This window comes from Thermobia domestica, chromosome 10 (assembly GCF_964235325.1).
Source record: "Thermobia domestica chromosome 10, izTheDome1.hap1.1, whole genome shotgun sequence".
Lineage (NCBI taxonomy): Eukaryota > Metazoa > Arthropoda > Insecta > Zygentoma > Lepismatidae > Thermobia > Thermobia domestica.
The window spans coordinates 139,179,899-139,201,766 of NC_137463.1; the positions used below are offsets into that span (position 1 = coordinate 139,179,899).

A 21,868-nucleotide genomic window follows, 5' to 3' on the forward strand; every position below is an offset into this window, starting at 1 on the left:
ATTGGTTACAGACGAAAAATATTCAATTAGAAGAGAATTGCGTCATAATTCAATTTTAACTTAATTCTGTAGAACAGACTCTATAGCAATTAGCCTTATTAACGGATGAAGACGTACTAAAGAAAATTGATGAATGAAGGACGACAAATCATGACAATAATAAAAATTAAGAAACAGCATGCTTGGCCATTTTGGAACACAGTGGTGATAGAGAAAATGCAGAAGGAAAACCAGATGAAGAAGAGATCATATCAGATTAAAAATCAGCTCACCAAGGAAAAGAAAAGTTTTCAAAGTTCCATGTTTCACATCATCTAGAAAAGGTGCTGAATTATTAGCTCTGAACAGTTTTATTCATCTAAAAAATTATTATTCTTTCTGTTGTTGCAGATATTTAAGCTTCTCAAATATTTGAGTAGTACAAAATGGTATAAAATACTCAGCTAGTTAAAATGGTACTTCTTCGTTTTTTCTGGTTGGTATAAAAAGTAGAACACGCAAATTTATTCGTTCGTTTATTGGAGTAGTACAAAAGCTACAGAAATTCTGAGCTAGTTAAAAAGGACCTTCGCTTTTATTTTTCTTGTTAATACAAAATTAAAGAAGTGTTCACTTTCTTTTCTTCTTGGTACAAAATTGAATAGGTCACTCAAATTTAACCCTTCGTTTATTTCAATAGCACCAAACGTATAAAGTGGTGAGATAGTTAAAATGGACCTTTTTTGCTTTTCTTCTGATTGGTACAGACATGGAATAGACGACTCAAATTTATTCCTTCCTTTATTTGCGTAGTACAAAAGTTATAAAATTCTCAGTTAGTTAAAATAGCCCTTCGTACTTTTCTTCTGATTGGTACAAAAATAAAATAGACCACTCAAATTTATTCCCTCGATTACTTGAATAACACCAAAAGGTATAAAATGCTGAGTTAGTTAAAATGAGCCTTCTTCGCCTTTATTGATAAGTAAAAATTTATTCCGTCGTTTATTTGAATAATACAAAAGCTATAATGGCCCTTCACTTTTTCCAGTTGGTACATGAGAAAATAGTCCACTCAAATTTTATTCATTCTTCACTTTTTTTCTGGTTCGTACAAAACTAAATACTCCATCCAAATTTATTTCTTCGTTTATTTGAGTAATACCAAATAATATAAAATTCTGAGTATGTTAAAATGGTCCTTCTTGCTACAAAATTAAATAGCTCACTCAAAACTTATCCCTTCGTTTGTTTAAATAGTACAAAATGGTATAGAACTTCTGAGCCAGTTAAAATGGTCTTTTCTCGCTTTTTCTCGTTAGTACAAATTTATTTCTTCGTTTATTTAAATAGTTAAAAATGGTATAAAATACTCAGCTAGCAAAAATGGACGTTCACTTATTTTCGTGGGTATAAAACGTAAAACACCTAAATTTATTCTTTCTATTATTGGAGTAGTACAAAATGGTATAAAAGTCTGAGTTAGTTAAAATGGTCCTTCTTCGCTTTTTCTCGTCAGTAATTTTTTTCCTTCGTTTATTTGAGTAGTTCAAAATGATATAAATGTTTGGTACAGAAGTAAATAGGACACCCAAATTTATTCGCTCTTCACTTTTTTCTACTTGGTACAAAACTGAATAGGACATACAAATTTATTCGTCGGTACATTTACGAGTTATTCGGGTTTAAATATTTGACCCTTGACCTCGATGGTCAGTACTTTTGCGTCATGTAGTACTTGATGACCTATTACTAAATTTGGAAACAGCACCTCAATATGAGGCTCCGTTTACGAGTTATTCGGTTTCAAATATTTACCTTTGACCTCGATGGATAGTACTTTTGCGTCATGTAGTAGCCGATGAGCTGTTACTAAATGTGGAAACAGCACCTCAATACGTTGCTCCGTTTACGAGTTATTCTGGTTTAAATATTTCACATTTGACCTCGATGGTCAGCACTTTTGGGTCGTGTAGCAGTTGATGACCTATTACTAAATCTGGAAATACTGCCTCAAAATGTGGCTCCGTTTAAAACTTCGGTTTTATATATTTGACCTTTGACCTCGCTGGTCAGTACTTTTAGGACATGTAGTAGTTGATGGCCTATTACTAAATGTGGAAACAGCACCTCAATATGATGTTCCATTTACACGTTTACAAGTTATTAGGGTCTAAATATTTGTCCTCTGACCTCGGTGGTCAGTACTTTTGTGTCATGGAGTAGTTCATGACCTATTACTAAATGTGGAAACAGCACCTCAATATGTTACTTCGTTTACGAGTTATTTTGGTTTAAATATTTGACCTTTGACCTCGGTGGTCAGTACTTTTGTGACATGTAGTACTTGATGACCTATTACTAAATGTGGAAATAGCATTTTAATATGTTGCTTCGTTTACGAATTATTTTGGTTTAAACATTTGACCTTTGAACTCGCTGGTCAGTAATTTTGGGACATGTAGTAGTTGGTGACCTATTACTAATGTGGAAACAGCACTTCAGTATGTTGCTTCGTTTAACAGTTATTCTGGTTTAAACATTTGACCTCGCTGGTCAGTAGTTTTGGAACATGTAGTAGTTGCTGACCTATTACTAAATGTGGAAATAGCACCTGAATACGTTGCTCCGTTTAGGAGTTATTCGGCTTTGGACCTCGATGGTCAGTGCTTTTGGGACATATTGTAGTTGATGACCTATTACTAAATGTGGAAATAGCACCTCAGTACGTTGCTCTGTTTACCAGTTAGTCGGCGTTTGACCTCGATGTCAGTGCTTTTGGGACATGTTGTAGTTGATGACCTATTACTAAATGTGGAAACAGCACCTGAATACGTTACTGCTTTTACGAGTTATTCGGGTTTAAATATTTGACCTCTGACGATTATGGTCAGTACTTTAGGGACATGTAGTACTTGACGAATGCTTGTGTAATTTCTACTATGTTACATAGGGGCTGATAAAAGGGGACGAGTACACACCTGGTACTGGTTCATAGTCTCTGTTGTATTAAAATAGGGGTTGTAATCTGTGCTATGTTAAATAGTGGTTAAAAATAGTCCATACTCTTTTATCAGCTCTGCTATGTTAAAAATGCTTGTATCCTTTCTTATGTAATCTGTGCTGTTGTATAAGGGTTCAAAAATAAGCCATACTCTTTTATATTACATAGGAGTGTTGCGTTCATAGTATCTGTTATGTTAAAAAAAGTAGTTGTAAAAGGGAACGAATACACCCCCATTATTTTCTGCTTTGTTACATAGGAGTAGGTTCGTAGTCTCTGTGTTCATTGTCTTACTAGGGAAGGTCGTGGGGTGTTACTCTGACTTCATATTGATACTATGCTCAGTCGACTCCTTTTGACATATGAAACAATTAGGTGACTCAGTCGCAAGCGTCTTCGAATTATGAGCGTTAAAAGTTCAAAATTGTAAAGAGTTTTAAAAAGTTTAAAGTAACCATTTTTTGAGATTCACACTTCATTTTTGCTACTGGGGTGCTTTCTTAGATGCTCGACAGAATAGTGAGGTCAAAACGTACGCATTTTGCAAGATAAGGGAACTTATTGGGGACGAGTTGAAGGGTAATGACGTCTTCAACTTGCAAATTATCTCCTATTTGGCACACTGGGTCAATGGCTAATAAAATTTATTTGCCACCTCTATTCAACTGTATTGTCATTTAAATGTCACTTTCCTGTGTAGCCACCTTAACATTGAATAATGACATTTGTCTCCGAAACGCTTTGCCCCGGAATTAACGTGAACGTAGGGGTGGACGGTTCCTGAAAAATCTGTTCAATTTTGAACTTTCAACGCTCATAATTCGAACACGCTTGCGATTCAGTATTTCTTCGGTCACCTAATTGTTTCATATGTCAATAACTGGTAACATACGACCAGTTAGCAGATTTGTGTATAATAGAATATTTTTACGTGCCAAAATTTTTACGTATAAACAAATTATGTTGGACCATTGTGGATTATAAATTTGTGAAATATTGTATTAAGTATTGTACTGTTACATGCGAGTTGATATTGATCCAAACAATAACAATTTCCAGAATTATATTGTACATAATGATAATATTAAGTTTAATTTCATGGTCTTTGTTAGCGTTAGGGTTTGATGCATATTTATATTTAAAAATTAAATAATGGTCTTTTCCATTGTCCTTTATTTAGGGAACAATATCCCTAAGTTCTAGGAAGATGAAGTTCGATAAACTGATAGCCTATTGCTCAAAAGTGTGGACTAACATAATGTGCCTGTGAAATTCCCATACGGTGGACTGCGGAATTTTTTCACAATCAGAATGACAAACCTCAAACCCCAGAATACCTAGAAATACGAAATTTTGTAGGTAGATATCCTATTATTCAAAGGAATAATACAAATTGTTAAATTTTAGGTAGTTTTAGTACTCGCTCAAATAGTATAACTGTAATATTTCCATTGTGCGGTAATATTTCCTTCGTACTATAACATGGTTTAGTACTGTTAAAGTAAAGTAGTTCCCACCTACCTCAGTCGATGAGCATGAGTATACGATTCTCATAATAAAACATCAATAGATAAGAAACAAGTCAGTCTTTACCAGCTCTGTAACTTAGATTCTTTTCTGGGGGCAGCATTAATACGCGTATTTTCGCCTCCTTGAAAAAGTTGTTTTTCTAATTCTTGGACCCCACTTTACATCTTTCTCTTCCTTTTTATGGGCTCCCTGGAGCATGTGCTCCCTCCTTTACGGCAAGGTCTGCAGGACCGTTACTTATGCCTCTGGGCCCGTTCAATACATGACAAATTAATTAAGGGGACAATATTGACAAATGTGAAAGCCATACGATTAAATATTATTTCTAAGGCCCCCATTTTTTACTGAAATGGGCCCACGACTCACTTTTGTTTTACCTATTGTGTGTTGTTTTGTTTATGTATTGTAGTGGACCTGTTCGATGCTTCATTTATAATTTCATGTTCTTATTGTATATGGAGTGAGAAAATCTTGTCTTAAAATGGGCCACCTCGAACGGTGGGTAGCTTTCCTGGGAGGGCAATTGCTCCCCTGCTCCCCCACAAGTTACGACCCTGGTCTTTACTCAAAAATACTTACCTTTCCTTTTCCCTGTATTATATCAGGTAACAAAGAAAGTTCGTGAGGTTTTCGTCACTCCAACACGGCCCAAAAAATCTTAAACACTAATTTTATACTTCGACATAATCACCATTGGCTTCAATGACATGTTCCCAACGAGACACACGCTTATAAATGCATTTTTGGGGGAAAAAATCCTTTTTTCTGGAGTCCAGAAATTGTGATACAGCCTTTGTGACATCGTCGAGTTTTCGGAACTGCTGTTTCTGCAAGTGCTTATCCATGGCCAAAAACAGGTAATAGTTTGATGGAGTGATGTCCGAGGAGTAGAGTGGATAAGGCAGAACTTTCCAGCCCAATGTTTTGATAACCTCTTTAGTTGCATTTGCCGTATGAGGTTTGGCAAGATCGTGGAGAAGAACTCCTCTTCTGTTGACCAGTGCTGGCTGCTTTTGAACCAGTGTAGCTGAAACTCTTGGCAATTGTGACGAGTAGACCTCGACTGTTTTGGTTTTTCCGCTTTCAAGATATTCATAGTGGACTATGCCAACGCTGGTCCACCAAACACATAGCATTATCTTCTTTTGTTGAATGTCCGGTTTAGCAGCCACTGAGACCGAACCAGAAGTCATCCAATTATGTTTCCTCTTCCAGTTATCATACATGATCAATTCTACGTTATATCACAACATTTGGTCCAGGAACGGGGCTTTATTATGGCGCGACAGCAACGCCAAGCAGATGTTTAACCGTTGAGCATGTTTCCCTCGGACAGGACTTGAGGAACTCATTTGCTTTGCTTTCGTGTCATCTCAAGGTTATGAGGATATGATCGAAAGGTTTCATCAGATACCCCAATCCTGGTGCCAGCTCCTGTAAAGTTTGATGAGGATTCTGCTGATTTCCTTCTCCAGCTGGACTTTGTCGTGGGTGAATGAACCAACAGGATGCTTGTCTTTAAGGCTTTTGTCCCGGAATAAAAACAGAGCTCATTCCTGGCTAAGCGCCTGCGTACGCGCCTTTGGCGTGAGAGACCCGAGTTCGATTCCCGGCGGGAGCTCATGTGGGTCGGATTCCACATTAATCAGTAGGTCCCGTCTCACATGAGACTCGCTGGTGAAAGAGATGTTAAACTCAAAATCAACTCAGCTCGGAAGAAAAGCAGCTGAACCTCTTCTGAACAATCCGTTTACTCACTGACGTCCCTCTAAACTCGAAGCATATACTTCTAGCGGCCTCCCCATCTTTGTTTCCTAATTTGTTCTCGTAAAGCAAAATAGGCTTCAAAATCTCCCTTTCCAAGGACATGCTCTTTCGAAGATTTCGCTTCCTACAAAACCAATAGCGAAACGTGCGTTGCACTGAAAAACTCTTTATTAAATAAGGTTTGGAAAGAATGTAAACATACAGTATGACGCCAAATTCGTTGTACAAAAGCAGAGGGGTGATTCCTGACGGCAAAACAAACAAAAAGTTCCAATAAACATAGGGCGAAAAGTGCATCATTTACGTGTTATAGGCTACCGAAAGCGTGGGAACACAAACTTTGGAGTTAAATATTGCACAAACTACTGATCGTAAGCGTGATGTGGCATGATATCGTCAAAGGATCCTAACCTGCTCTATCCAAATACACACTTTTTAAATTTATGCAGTGGCGTCGCAAGGGATTCTCCAAAGGACGTTAGAGATTCCCGAATATTGTATGACGTAAATTGAATGGACAACAGCATGTATAAAGATCCTGTATGTTGAAATATAAATCCCGACTGCAACTAACGTCAAACTGTCCGTACTCTCGCTTTTTATACAATCTTGCGATCCCCACTCTGCTACAGGAAAAAAATAAGTTGTCTTTTTGCACGCTCTTGATTAATTGGATATATATATGAAAACTGTAAGAGATAAATATTTGACTAATGCATATGTTATACACACACAAAATACAAAATATAGAAGATTATTGCTTAATATTAATAATAGGTTATCTTAACTTCCCAGCGCTGGTACTAACTACTATCTACATAATTATTAAATAATATGCTATCTACGTAATTATTAAACAATATCATATAAATAAAATTATATTAATTTTACCTATAATTATGTGTATACATATTCAAAAGAATAAAACAGCAATGAGCCTGAAAGTAGTCATAGCAGTATATATATATATATATATATATATGTGTGTGTGTGTGTGTGTGTGTGTATAATGTTTGTATATCTTTTGTATGTATGTATGTAGATAGATAAAAATATCACACAACTAGATACCACGTATGTACAATAATAATAATAATAATAATAATAATAATAATAATAATAATAATAATAATAAAAGACTGGCAATACAAGTATTCGATGGAGAAATGATCCCAATAAATTCCTCCAAATAGGAAGCATTTCATATGTCAACAGAATAAAAAAAAATCACTGGTAGTATTCTGTCTTTAAAAAAGATTAAATTCGGTGGGTTACGCTCTGACCTGTTAAACCCCTATTCTACAACTGCTTCAAATTCAAAAATGTTATTATTGCCTTTGCTTACCTTCACTTTTAATATTCCCGCGCAAATAGCAGCTTGCATGTGTGTTTTTATTTCTCTCATTTTTCATACTTTCATTCTCACCGTCGTGATTAATACCTACGAAAAGCGTGATTAACTAACCACTCATCATCATCAAAACACCGAACACATATTTCAGACTTTGACCGTTTCTGATTTTGAAAACGCTCCTACGTATAAGTCAATACTCAGCACCTTGTATATCACATCGTTATTAACAAATCATTTATAATAACTTTCTGTAAGTAATAAGTAAAAACTTCTTGTGAATCTTACTGAAACGTTTGGATTGCGAGCGTAGCGATCAGCAACATTTTTAACAAATCTATTTCTTTGCAAACCGACAACAATATTGATTTAATAGGGCGCCAATACTTTTACGGGGCACCACATCGTTTACTCATTTAAAACACTTCGTTTTTCGTATTGCTTGTTCGGCGCACTCTTGCTACCAGCGCCCCACCTCGTAGCTACGGCTCTGAGTGTCGTATCTTCGTCACGATGTAGGTTTTGTACATTTGTTAATCGGTACGCACAAATATCATTCTCTGACAGAAATGTTGCACTAAGTTGCAATCTCGCTATTTTCGATTCTGGACAGTGAACACAATGGCGAGGGAACATCTATCATTTCCGACTTTAACTTCGCTTTATTTCATCAGCATATGGTGCGCAAGCCCAACGACTGTGACTACAGAGGTAATGAAGAAGTATACACGTCATGAAGTGGCTGACATTGATCTGGCATACGGGAAAGCGGACGGTAATGGCCGTGTGTGGCACAACGGCTGTACAGACAACAGTTTCCTAATCGCAGAATTCCACAGCATGCAACTTTCTAGATCGAAGATTACAAGAAACAGGATTGCTGGAAGCACACAGGTCCAGTGCTGGACGAAACAGAACCGTACGGACTGTGGGCTTTTGTGGAGGAAATTCTTGCTCGATATCAGAAAAAAAACTGTCCGCCATTACAGCTGCTGAAATTAACACCCATCATCGACAGATGTGGAACATGCTTCACGAAAATCAGATGTACTCTTTCCATGTCCAAAAGGTGCATTTATTAGACGCCGCTGATTATCCACGTGGGCGGGAGTTTTTCCAGAGGCTACGCGAACTATGCCAATACATCCCGCTTCATGTCTCGTATTCTCTTCACAGATAACCGTGATGGAGTGATGAACACTCACACTCAACATTTGTGGTCTGAGACAAACCCATATGGAATGTCAACTCGTGCCCATCAAGAACGGTGTTCTGTGAATGTGTTGGCATGAATCGTTGATAATTCTCATCAAACCGTACCTACTACCACAATGTCTGACCGGGTGGGAGTATCGGATATTTTTGAAAGAGATTCTGCCTGAACTACTAGTGACTGTGCCACTGGCTGTTTATCGAAACATGTGGTTTATGCACAACAGTGCTCCAGCACATTTGCTGCGGAGGTGCGAAATTGTCTTAACACATCCTTTCCGAACAAATGGTCGGCAGAGAAGGACCGGTATCTTGGTCACCTCGCTCCTCCGGCCTTAACCACTTAGATTTCTTTTTCTGGGGTCATATGAAACAACTACTCTTCGCAACGCCTGTGCAATCAGAGGAGGATTTGGTTGCCCGAATTGTTGGTGCAGCATGGAGCATTAAGGAAACGCCAGGAGTCTTTCAACGCGTCCGCTGCGTCGGTCCCTTCACCGCCGCTGTAACCTTTGCATTGAAGTGGCGGGTCGAAACTTTGAACACCTTTTGTAGTGTCCATTCTGACAGCCTTCCTCTTTTCATGTAAACAAAGACTCAAAAACAGCACGAATTTTCTTGGTTACCTGATAATATTGCATCACGATATATTCCACATACAGGGCGTAAAGCATGCCCCTTCCCCCATGTCATTTCAAGATGAGTTTAATGTTACATTCTAAACGTATCTTCTCCTGGAATAGCATCCACCCTTCAAATAACTGTCCCGCCTACCATGGTATCTCCTAAATCCGCTATCCAAAGCATCAGTAAAAGTACCTCACAGTACGACCCCTGAACTGTTTCAGTAATATCGAAATAATTTTAATCTGAATAAAGTTATACCGAAAAACAACATTCAGCCTTATTATAATGTCTGGGTGGACGGTTCCTAATAACGCAAACTGCATTTCTGTCGATTTCAAATATTGAACTGAAACCAAACAAAACAGTTACAAATAGGGCATAACAGTTCTTAAACCGAACCGAACCATTCTACAAACCGAACCGTTCCCAAACCGTACCGAACCGAACCTTTCCCAAACCGAACCGAACCGTTTCCAAACCGAACCGGACCAGTTTGTAGTCCAAACCGAATGATTCGGTTTAAACTACAAATCGAACCGAAACCGGTTAACCCCTATGTGAACGAGACTCCCAACCCAGCCGGCTTTTGTGCATTCTGGAAAAAATGAAATATTTCAGTTTTACATCCGACGATTATGCCCTTTAGGCTAAGGAAGACGATGATTAAGACAAGTGAATGATGATGGAAGAATTGATGGAATGAGAAGGGAGGAAACGGAAGTACCCCAAGAAAACCCATGGACATGATGGTATCTATTGTGGAAGACAATGTTTCAGTTTTTAACCGTTAGCCATTTAAAAAAAATCAACGATTTTATTGCCGATTGTTTGAAAATAGTGACCAAACTTCAGGCAATATGTTACGATATTCCGCGAGAAATGTGACCAAAAACATACAATTGACTAGCGATGATGTATGCAAACAGCAGTTTTCTTGACAATAAAAAACACCTAGTTTACAACTTCGAGCGCACATTCCCGCTAACCATTTTTTCTTTAAATTTTTCGATCTATTTTCTCGTTGAATGTCTTAGAATATTCCCTGGAGTTTGGCCAATATTTTCCCATAATCGACATCCCAATTCACAGAAAAGTAAGTACATGGCTAGCGATAAGGTATTAGAACACTGTATTCTGCGATGCATAAGCATAGGCCGACAGGGCTCGGAGTATCTCTCAGGTTTGTTTCACGGCAGGCCTCTCTGGCGCTGCGCGAGCTGTTAGGATCGCCATTTCCGCACGATTAACTACAAATAAAATACCAGTGGTATAAACTAATATTCATATTCACTGTCAATGCCAGCCTATAGTGGATAATTTATTTGATTTAACTTCATTTTAACAATAACCTGATTTTCGTTTTCTACATATGATACTATGTTGTAGTGCGCCCCAGTGCAAACTTTTCGCTGAGCAGTTGATCCGGAAAAAACATGTTGGTGACAGAGCCTTTTGAGAAAATATTAGTCTTACTCCTAGCTATAGAAAGGGAAGAACACTACAATATAGATCATCACAAGTTTAATTATGAATATCACGACATTCTTCATTAAATTTGCACGCCTGGTAAAGCGTTTTCGAGACATGTTATTGCTCAATTTGAAGGTGGCCACACAGGAAAGTGATATTTGAATAACACTACAGTCGAATAGGGGTAGCAAATACATTTTGTTAGCCTATTGGCCCAGTATTCCAAATGGGAGGCAAAGTGTAAGACGCTATAAACCTTCACTCTTTTCCAAATAGTTGCCTTTATCTTACAAAATGCGTACGTTTTGATCCTACCGTTGTGTTGGGCACCCAAGTAAACTCCCCGATACCAAGAATGAAGCGTCTATCTTAAGAAATGGTATTTCAAACTTTCTGCAAAATCTGTTCAATTTTGAAATTCTAACGCTCATAATTCGAACACGCTTGCGATCGAAAAATTCTCCGGTCACCTAATTGTTTCATATGTAAAAAAGGCGTTGACTGATTATAATATCGATACGAAGCCAGAGTAACACCCCGCGACCTTCCCTAGTTAGTATTTAAAAATATGATAAAACCTGCTGCTTGATTTTTTTTCCTATAGAGAAAAGAAATTATGTATAGCTTCAGTTGAGAAACGCCACCACTCCTATAGGAATGTAGATCATTTTTCTACTCACGAGCTGTAGTGGTAGAGCATTGACATTTTGTATTTGTACATGATGTCACTGGTTCGATTCCAGCTTTGCCAGGTGGACTTTATGGTGAACAAACACCATGTGCGTATGTGTTTGCTCGGGGTTTCCCCATGTGCTCCTACTTTTCCCATTCTACTATGTCATTCATTCTTATCATCACAGTCTCGTTTAGCCTATATGGTATAACCGAGAAACATGAATGTTCTCTCTCTCTCTCTCTCTCTCTCTCTCTCTCTCGCTCTCTCTCTCTCTCTCTAACGACCTATCATTATGCTCCGAAGGAAAAGTAGACGGTGATGATGTCAACGAATGAAGTGGTTGAATGAAAGAAAGGAGAGACCAGGAGGAAACCCACACATATGGTTTGTGCACCACAAAGCCCACTTTGCGCGAGCCGGGATCCAGCTAAAAACCTTACCTACCAGAAGTGAATACTCTATGTCTAGCTCTTATTGATTCAATATTCTGACCGTAAGTGATACGTTCACCACTTGCGGTTTCAACATAAGAATAAGAAGCGGATATGGAACCCATGCTTGAGACGCTGAATCTATATCAACAAACACTTTCTTGTTATCGCTTACCGTCTCTGCTCTATGTAAATTGAAAGTGATAAGGGATAATGCAGAGTGACTGGATTGAAGTAGCTACAATCATTATCATAAGTCACTGTGAGCCAGGATGATAGACGAACTGAAGCGGCGATGTGTTGATGTGTGACGAGATTTTGCCACACCGCAAACGAGAAGGTAGCAACTTTCAGAAGAGATTCGTTACTGGGTATGATATATGGGTGCATTATTACATTCTGGAAGAAAACGAACATGCAATGGCAGTATCCATTATCGGACACAATCATCTACAGGGATATTAGTACTTTCTTTTGGGACCAAAAGGGTACCATTTTGGAGCGTTAGAGCCTAGGGAACGCAGAGTCAATAATATCTTGAATTCCGATCTCCAAAAAGATCCTAAACCTTGCTGCACGAAGTGACGCGGACTTCTGACAACAAACTTTCTTCTACAACATAACAAAACTCGGCTTCATACTACTGCCTGTACAATGGCTGTGATCATTAGAAATCTTCATTTCGAGTGTCTACCCTATCCACCTTGAGTACCGAATCTCGCCTCAGTGGTTTTCACATATTTGTATCTCATAAAAACCCTAGAGAGAAGGAAGTTGCAATCTGAAGAGGTGCAAAGAATGGTCTATGACTGTTGCGTAGCCAATCAGAAAAAAAAAAGAAGTTTTTCAGAGGTTTTGGGACACTTTGTAAATAATGGGAAACTTGTATTGAGCGTAGAGTGGATTGTATTGAAAAATGAAATTCATGTGTTTCATAGTCAGTGTTTAAAGAAAAAAGTTTTTAAAATTTTTTGACTGACCTCGTAACACTAGAAAATTGTTATTTCCGTAAGTACTGGATATGAAAGTGGAGATACAATTTTAACAACCGGTTCCAAGAAGCTGAAAAATTTCAATAACCGGCTCGGGCGAACCAGGTGAATGACACCATTGAACAAAAGCAATATGCTCTGTCAACGATAAAACCATACGCGCCCGCAATGGAGTCTGTTTTGTTGAAAAGATCGGATTTGTGTAATGGTTTTGTATTTGTATTCTTGTTCTTAATTTGCACCTTTGAGACATCTAGTTGTAGATAAATGTATAATATCATTTGCTGAGAAAATCTTACCATAGAAGTAGTTTTAGTTACCCCCTAAATGCAGTTTGAGTCGAATTTTGCCTAGAAAACGCTGGAATATTATCCATGATATTTAAGCGCCTAAAGTGAAACAGCTCCGAGGATTGCAACTTCGCTTATAAAATACCATTTTTGAACGTACTAAGAATCTGTTTTGTCCTATGTACCTAGGTAATGATTTTGTATTTGTACACATATTCTTAATCTGCACCGTAGAGGCATCTAGTTATAAATAAATGTATAAATTTCACTGATGTTTTCTGAGAAACTAATAGCATAAAAATGATATAATTTTCCCCTAAATGCAAATTGAGTTGCACGTCGACCAGAAAATGCTGGAATTTTAACCATAATAATTAAGCCTCTAAGGTAGAGCTACACCAAGGATTGTATCTACGCTTATAAAATATCATTTTTGAGCGTACTGAGAAATTGTCCAAAAGATGAAATTTATGTTATGATTTTGTATTAGTATAGTATTCTTACTCTGCACCGTAAAGACATCTAGTTTGAGAGAAATATACGCATAACGTTTCGTGAGTTTAAAAAATCACTTTTGATCAAAGAATATAATTAATTCATATTTTAAAGCAGACAGTATTGAGTAAAATGGAAATAAAAGCTTTTATTTCTCTTCGTAGTAAATCATGTATAAAATGTGATCGTGTCTAAACACTTTTCTATCCGTAATTCATGTGGCAACATCACATGGGTCGCAATGTGCTCTGCCATCTAGTGAGAAAGTTTTACCCTAAAGGTGACTAGCGATCCAGCTTAATATGGTACGAATTGATTCATGAGACACAATTTCAGCGGCTCTTTCTCTCAGACTTATCGACGATTTTCAGTCACCATTTCCTTTACTTTAGCAATGTTAAATTCAGTTGTAGGCGTTGATGGTCGATCAGAGCGAGGCAAATCTTCCACCATCTCGACCGCTTTTGAATGCACTGTACCACTCATGCGCACATGTTTTTGATAAAGTTGATTCACCGTAAGCCTTATGTAACATTTTCCGCGGTTCGGTACACGTAATTCCATTTGCAATGCAAACTTTCAGAAAGGTTCTTTGTTCGATAGTTTTATCCATTGTAAAAATCGTCCACACACACTTGCGATGAACTCACAAATGGAGCACTGTAAACAAACTAACCGACAGATGTTGCTCAAACTCTGTGTGAGCGTAGAGGGCAGTTGTGCTAACATAGTGACAACAAGAATTTCGACACTCCCTTTAAATGGACTTTGTAAATGTACAATTCTAGGTATTTTCTTGACAGATATTTATAGCATGCAATTTCGTAACGACTGTATCGGCCAAGTATGCTATTCTGTAAGCAGCATCAAGCGTCCGACAGCAACCACAGACAGTGTGCGAATTAACTGTTGCAAGGGAAGATGGATTGTGCTTCAGATGACAATAGCATGGGGAACTGTAAAAGTTGTAGTCTGGGGCATCATTTAGGGGAAGCAGGAGGTGGCAATTGCTCCCCCCTCCGAAGAGTTTGAGGAATAGATATACTTTAATCGATTGTCTACCAATATAAATACAAAACGTAAAAGTTTTATGTCGGTGGAGCTCTTGCTCCCCCTCAAACGAGTCTGAAATGACGATTGGTTATAGCATACATCTAGTATTACCAAAGGGGATTTCCTAGTATTACCAAATTCGCACACTGACCACACGAAGCGTCAAGAACATTTTTTACACGACTGTGGTAACCATAATATAACTCGTGATATCAATATATTTACGGAATAGGTTACATTTTGTTGCTGGTTAACATGGAACATTGACAGGTTTTACAACTGATTTGTACATTTCTATTGTTTTATGCATTATAAACATATGGTGAATTAATAATTTACTTGTAGTTACAAATGGTTACTTTATTGGTTAAAGCAAGAGAAAAGTTGACTCGAGCGGGAATCGAACCCGGGATCCTTTGCACGCGAGTCGTAGATGTTCCTCACTATGCACACCGTCATTTGATAGCTTTACGCGTCGTATCATATATACGGCGAGTCGGAAATTTTAAGGCGCTTTTTCTCCACTATTTCTGGCTATTATGTTCTTCCAGTTTGTAATATTAACACTAAATATACGCTACTACTTCGCTAAAGATGGTCCCGAAGTTAATTTACCAAAGTCTGCTGTCCCCTTGTAAGATTATTTAAGGGATACATTGCCGTATTGGATCTTCTGTAATATTTTTCGTACACACAAATAAAATAAACAAAAATAAAATAATATAAAAAATAAAAATAAAAAAGAACTATTCACATGTTCATTCTTAAGTTCCTTCCCGCCGAGTGCTAGAACCGCGCTGGTGATTTTGGCGCGAATGCTGGTTTTGGCTTTTTGCGCATGTTCAGTATGACGTAACAGCTAAGCAGAAATATGTAATAACACACACGATAAAAGAGACGTCAGTAGGCTTAATTGTATATGTTCCTTGCTGAAGAAACAAAGAATACCCGTAGGGAGTGTAACACATCTATTTCCCCATTAGGAAACAAAGAGATAAGTGAGCAAAGCAAAAACTAATGCTAATTGAAACTATAGAATATCTTCACTTGCTACTAGCAATTTGAAATTACGCATAAATGCAAATTAAATAGAATAACGAATAAAATAACTTGAAATTAGAGTTTGTCACAGTCTGAAAACCCGACTTCAATTGACTGAGTTCCAAACTAGGAGATCTTCAAACTAACTCTTCCTGAGTTTGACTCCCAGGATGACTCTGATTACGATGCTAAGGAGAAAGAAGAGAGTTAAAAGTCCCAGTTACCACGTCGAAAAGGTAGAGTAGACGAAGCTCTCCATCTTTTTTTGTAATGAAAAAGAATCTTCTGCTTTTTCTCGGAGACAAACATTATGCAGAATAGAAAATACCCTATTAAATACGCTAATGGTATTGTACTTTAGTGCATGGTGTTGTTGTAGTTGTTTTGGTCATCTTTAGTTGACTCATGGCTTTTTCGGAAGATTAGTAATTTTCTATTCTTTATGAGAATCAATCCCCAGTTTTTGTGTTTTGTCCAAAACTAGGCATAACGTAGTTGCTCATCTTTTTGGACCAGCATTTCGAATTTACACCTTGCGTTTAACTTAATTACAAATACTGCCCCCAGAAACCGCCTATTAATTATGTTGAAGACGGCGATTATCTGTAAGCTACTGTTGGCAGTGCGAAGAAGACATCGTACATTTTTTTTTAACACCAAGTTGAACAGCGATATAATAATCAATCTTATATCTCAAAGGCATTAGACAGACTGTAAATTAATGTATCTGTATATTTACTGTTTACTTTTCAACAATTTTAAAACGTTTCAATATCTCGAAATCGGTGGGTCGTTGTTTTTAGATCATATATCATTTTAAACTATTTGAAATGTGTTTTTAATGTACTATATAAATAATTTGAACTTAATACCTTTAATTAGTTTCTAAATATATGTAATTTTCGTTCGTTCCTAGTATTGACTTAGAAGCTGACCCAGAACTTTAGTAGGGGGCCGCGGTGGCTCAATGGTAGAGCGTTCACCTCTGGTGCATGGGATCCCGGGTTCATATCCTGTTCCCGCCAAGTGAACTTTGTGGTGGACAGATACCGTGTGCGTGGGTTTCCTCGGGGTTCTCCCGTTTCCTCCCACTTTCTTCATTTCATTCATTTCGCATCATCACCGTCTCCCGGTATTATCGTGGGACGTAAAACTCAAAGATTACATTACATTTTCCAGAACTTTAGTAGTCCCAATATTATTTATGGAATATACTTAAGGATCCTGTTGGTAAAAATGAATATCCATCTTACCGTTCCGTGATATACACTGCATGAACTCGATGCTGTCTTTTCGGGAAGAAACATGTTATAACTTTAATTTTCATTATTTATCGTATTAGTAATTGCTAAATTACGAAATACATTACTTTTACAGGTTCTTCGTTTCTCTCGACTCTTCGGACCTGGTAAGCCAAGTAGTTTACCTCAAATTTGGAGAAGTGTAAGAAAAAGAAGACGTCGAAAAAAACAGCAAGAGCATTCGGATTCCGGTTCAGAGCAAGATTCACCCCATGACAAAAGAGGTTGGATTTTTAATTATGCTCCACCTCCCACTCGCGAAATGTGCAAGTCAGATGATGAGGTTAGTTCATATAGTTTGCCCAAGGTAATAATAAAATGTTCACATTTAAGTTAATACTATTTTCACGATACTTATCTATCTATCTATCCTATATATTATGTAGTGCCCCATGTAAAGAATTTTTCTCCCTTTAAGTTACCAGAATGAAAATTATGGAAATTTTTGAAAACATTTGACATTTCTTTTTAATTTTGCTAAAATGCACCTTACTTTGACTTATATTATTAGGTTTGTCTTTATTTACTAGCATCTTTATTTAATGTGATCTTGACTTCAATTAGTTTGAAAAGTTACAATTACAAAACAGGCATATCGAATTGTCTTGAGTTAAAACTGTGTAGTTACATGAAACTCAAAGAATGCACTTGTTACTACTACTTTTGAACGCATCGATATATGTTAAATGAATATATATATATTTTTTTTTGTCTTTAATATTTTTAATTTTTGTTTACTCATAAGTAGATTCATAATCAACTGTTGACATTCTTATTTCTATATTGTTTATTGTTATTTTTCCATTATGAGGTGCAATTACAGTGACTCCTGCACCTCACTGCAGTCTTCAAGCATGCAAAGCATTCTTATTATTGCTGTTAGCTTTAATGAATTTATTCTCAATCCTCCTTTCGACATTGTATCTTTGTAATCACTTAAAAAGCCAGGTAACAGCCTAAATGGAAATAGAACATTAGAATCTTTTTTTAATCATAATTTGTTCCAAAATTAGCTTGTTTTAAATATGGAGCTTCCGGTTTAGAGATTTTTAAAGTTCCAGTTACTGTTCAAGTTATTCCAGGCAGTTCAGTCTTGCGTATTACAACTCTATGCTTCCTAATTTTCTGTTTGTGAGAAGAACAGAAAGAAATTATCTATAAATGTTATCTTGTCATTTGGACAGAATATTCCTTCTGCTTGCACCTTCAACTTCTAATTTCAGATAACAATCTGCCTTACGAGGATGTAAAAACACATCCCCACCAATTTGAAGTCAAACTTATGTTTTTATTATACTCATTCAAATTTTTAAGTTTTCGTCTGTTTGGTGTAACGTTTTGCAATTCCTAACTGAATATTCTCAATCTTCTCCATTTTTTAATAAAAAATCTTCGTTAGTAATAACGCTGCTCGACCAACATCAATCAAAATCATTCTTATCTGTTATTTTTATTTCAATTTCGTCAATCCTGTCTCTTGTTATAGGTAAGAATAAAGGATAAAACTGTTTATGAATAATACTATGTTTAAATTCTGAGTTTGTTTTAAGTGAATGAATAACTCCTGTTTCTCTGTGTATAATAACCACTTTTATCAAATATACTATCGGGTACACTGCAATGAATATTGATTGTGTCAAAAGGGCGAAAGTTTGGTAAATTACTTCCAGTATATGTGTTGTTTTTCTCTAATACTTGACATACTCAATCTAAGAAGAGTACAGTTTTACCAGGTGCTTGAAAGACCTGGAAAAGGCAGGGAATGTAGTTGTTAATAGTATTAAAAAAATCAGTAACGTTATTAATTTTGTTTCTCCGCTTGTGACCATGCAAAGCGTTGTGAGTATACTTTCGTTTTACGACCAAACTCTCTAGCATGAAGGAAAGAACTTAAGGCGACCAACTGAACTTGGTTGTTCCACAGTTTTACTTTTTGTGAACTATATTAATGCCAATCTTTTATGTTGTGAGTACTTTCAATCTCTAGTTGATTGTATGAGTAAAGGATGGGGAAGATTGGGTAGATAATAGAGGGATAGCTTATATCAAAGAAGTTTAAAAAGCTTCTTTTTTTTTTTTCTTAGATTTCATGTTTGTTTGTTGCTTGCCGGCTTAAATTTTAGAATTTTGTGTTAGAATTAAAGAAAACAGTTACATTTAGAATTAAAGAAAATAACTACATTTAAGAACCAATTAAGAGGAGCTTGAAATCAGGTTTTTAGCAAGTTACTGAAAAGTATTCAACTCATGAATATGTGCGTTTTGATATGAGTAGTCCGTTTGCAAATCCAACTCATTGCATTTTCTGTTACAGGCCATTTTCACATGTGTTTAAACAAAACTGCCTTTGAGAGGGAAATCTGCACGCGATATTCAAGGCTAGGGGTATGAACAATACGGTCTATTAGGGGTCATTTTCACTGGGAACTGGAATAATTGGTCTTAAGAACTGTTCATACGCAAGTTGTCAGTATGATTTGCATATTTCCCTTTCAAAATACATGTTCGTTTAAATGCATGGGAAAAATGACCTGTAATAGCAAATGCAATTATCTGGTTTTGCGAACTAACTACTCGTATGTAAGTTCAACTGCAAAAGTTATTTTATTAATTTTATTTCTCTTTTAGTGCTTTTCTTTTTTATCATATTTATATTTTATTTCATTGATTAGCTTTGTTGTATTGATATTTGATTTGATTTTTGATATCATTTAATTGTATTTTTAAATTTAACAGAAAATTTCGAAGAAAACTGTTTTCAATATTGAGCGGGTGGATTCCTAATTACATCCTGAATGGAGTAAGTGTCTGAAGGAAGTCCCTAATAATCCATATAAAGCGCGTTATGTTTTGTACCAGAAGACGTTTGAACTAAGTAACACGGGTCAACAAGCTGTGATAAATCATTCAAAAAGTGCTAAACATTGAAAGGTGACAGATTACAAAAGCAAACAAACAGTTACACCACAATTCGTAGCAACGCCAAAATCTTCCTCTGGCAGAGTAAATGAATCCAATGATTGTGAGACGAAGAAAATTTCACATTGAGTGTCAAGAATATCAAAGTGAAGCGGCAGGTTGGACTATGTTATCAAAAAAGAAGTAACAGGCCCTGAAATCGTACGAGCAATGAAGATGATTATGGGACATTTTTCTTTTAATTCATCCACTGGTTTGGATGCAGTATTTCAATCGCATGCACGGTTTGAATGCGGTATGTTTCCTGATAATAAAATAACTCAGAGGTTCTCAGTGGGGAGAACAAAGTCATTCTGTGTTGTGTATGGCTTGGGATCATAATTCAAGTCCTAGTTAATTGAAATTCCTCCAAATATAGTTGTTTCTTTCATAAATCTTTAAATAAGTAATTCAACAAAGACAAATGGACGTACTTGTTCGCTTTTGGGATAACACGATTAACCAAGGATCAGTTAGGTTTTTGAATTCATCTTTCTTGGCCATTCTACTGCGCAAGACCTTAGCAAATTCAAAGCAGCTCTTAATGACTTCTCATTATCCAGAATAATTCAAATTTCCATGGATGGACCCAGTGTCAAATGGAAATTTCATCGCAATTTGTCTGCTGAAATTGCACAAGATGTATATGGTGCCAAAATCTTCAGCTTGGGTTTCTGCAGTTTGCATATCGTTCATATATCACTTCAAACTGAACGTAATCCTGGTGGTTGGAATATTAATAAGGTTTTGAAAAAAATTACACAGACTTGTCAAGAACAGCCCTGCTCGCTGGACAGATTTCATATCATGCACAGATATTAATGAATTCCCGAAGAAATTCTGCAGTTGGCGCTGGTTGGAGAATGCCGAAGTTACTTAGTGCACTATTGGCTTATTACCATATATCAAGAAGTACTTGAAACAATTTAAGAAGTCTCCTCCAGAGTATTTGGAAGGTGGAATTGTTCAGAAAGCAATTTATGATTCACTAACTGCCTAGACTGGCTTTTTTTGTCCTCTATCAGTGCTGATGTTGAATCTTTTCTGGTTAAATTTCAATCGTGAAAGCCATTAGTTTTTTGTGTCCAGAATGTAAACATTTGATTCGTCGCCTTATGAAGATTAAAAGGAAGCCTTAATTGAAGCGGACACGACTTTGAAACTGTTAAAAGCACAATTATCTGATGGAAGATAAAGTTTGCTGTTGTTCTAAAATTGACATACGATTTGCTGTAAAGAAGTTTTTAAATCATGGCAAAGATAATGAAAGACTAAAGCTTGAATTCCTTTTGGAATGTAGAAACTTTTAGGTGTCAATGTGCATGAAGATCCTTGAAAAATGTCATATAAAATATAGGTTTATACGCTGTCTTTCGTGTCTCATTCCGAGAGAGATTAGTGCAAATGGGAATTTGTGGGAAATCTTGTAAACTATGTTTTGTAAGAACTGTATTTAAAAAAATCACATTCCGCCACGAACTGCAGACGAAGCAAAACAGTGTGGTAAAATGTGTTCTAAATTACAGAATTAGTCGAAGGATAACTTTGGCAGTTTCAGCCCTGAAACAGATCGACTGGACACATTTTATCACAATTTACTCGGAAATAATGATGAGTTCGAAGATCTGTGAAAGATAATGATAATTTTGTTTTTTCTTTCTCACGAGAATGCGATTGTTGGAAGAGGTTTT

The 21,868-nt window shown here is 36.7% G+C and overlaps 1 protein-coding gene across 4 annotated transcripts in view; it reads left to right on the forward strand.

Annotated features, from left to right (window-relative positions):
- Positions 1-21,868, forward strand: part of Taf1 (TATA-box binding protein associated factor 1) — a 726,438-nt gene that overhangs the window by 120,288 nt on the left and 584,282 nt on the right. For all 4 annotated transcript variants that reach the window (XM_081728611.1, XM_081728610.1, XM_081728612.1 and 1 more), the window contains one exon: positions 17,296-17,502. In XM_081728611.1, the coding sequence (XP_081584737.1) occupies positions 17,296-17,502 (207 nt within the window). The remainder of the gene's footprint in view (positions 1-17,295; positions 17,503-21,868) is intronic.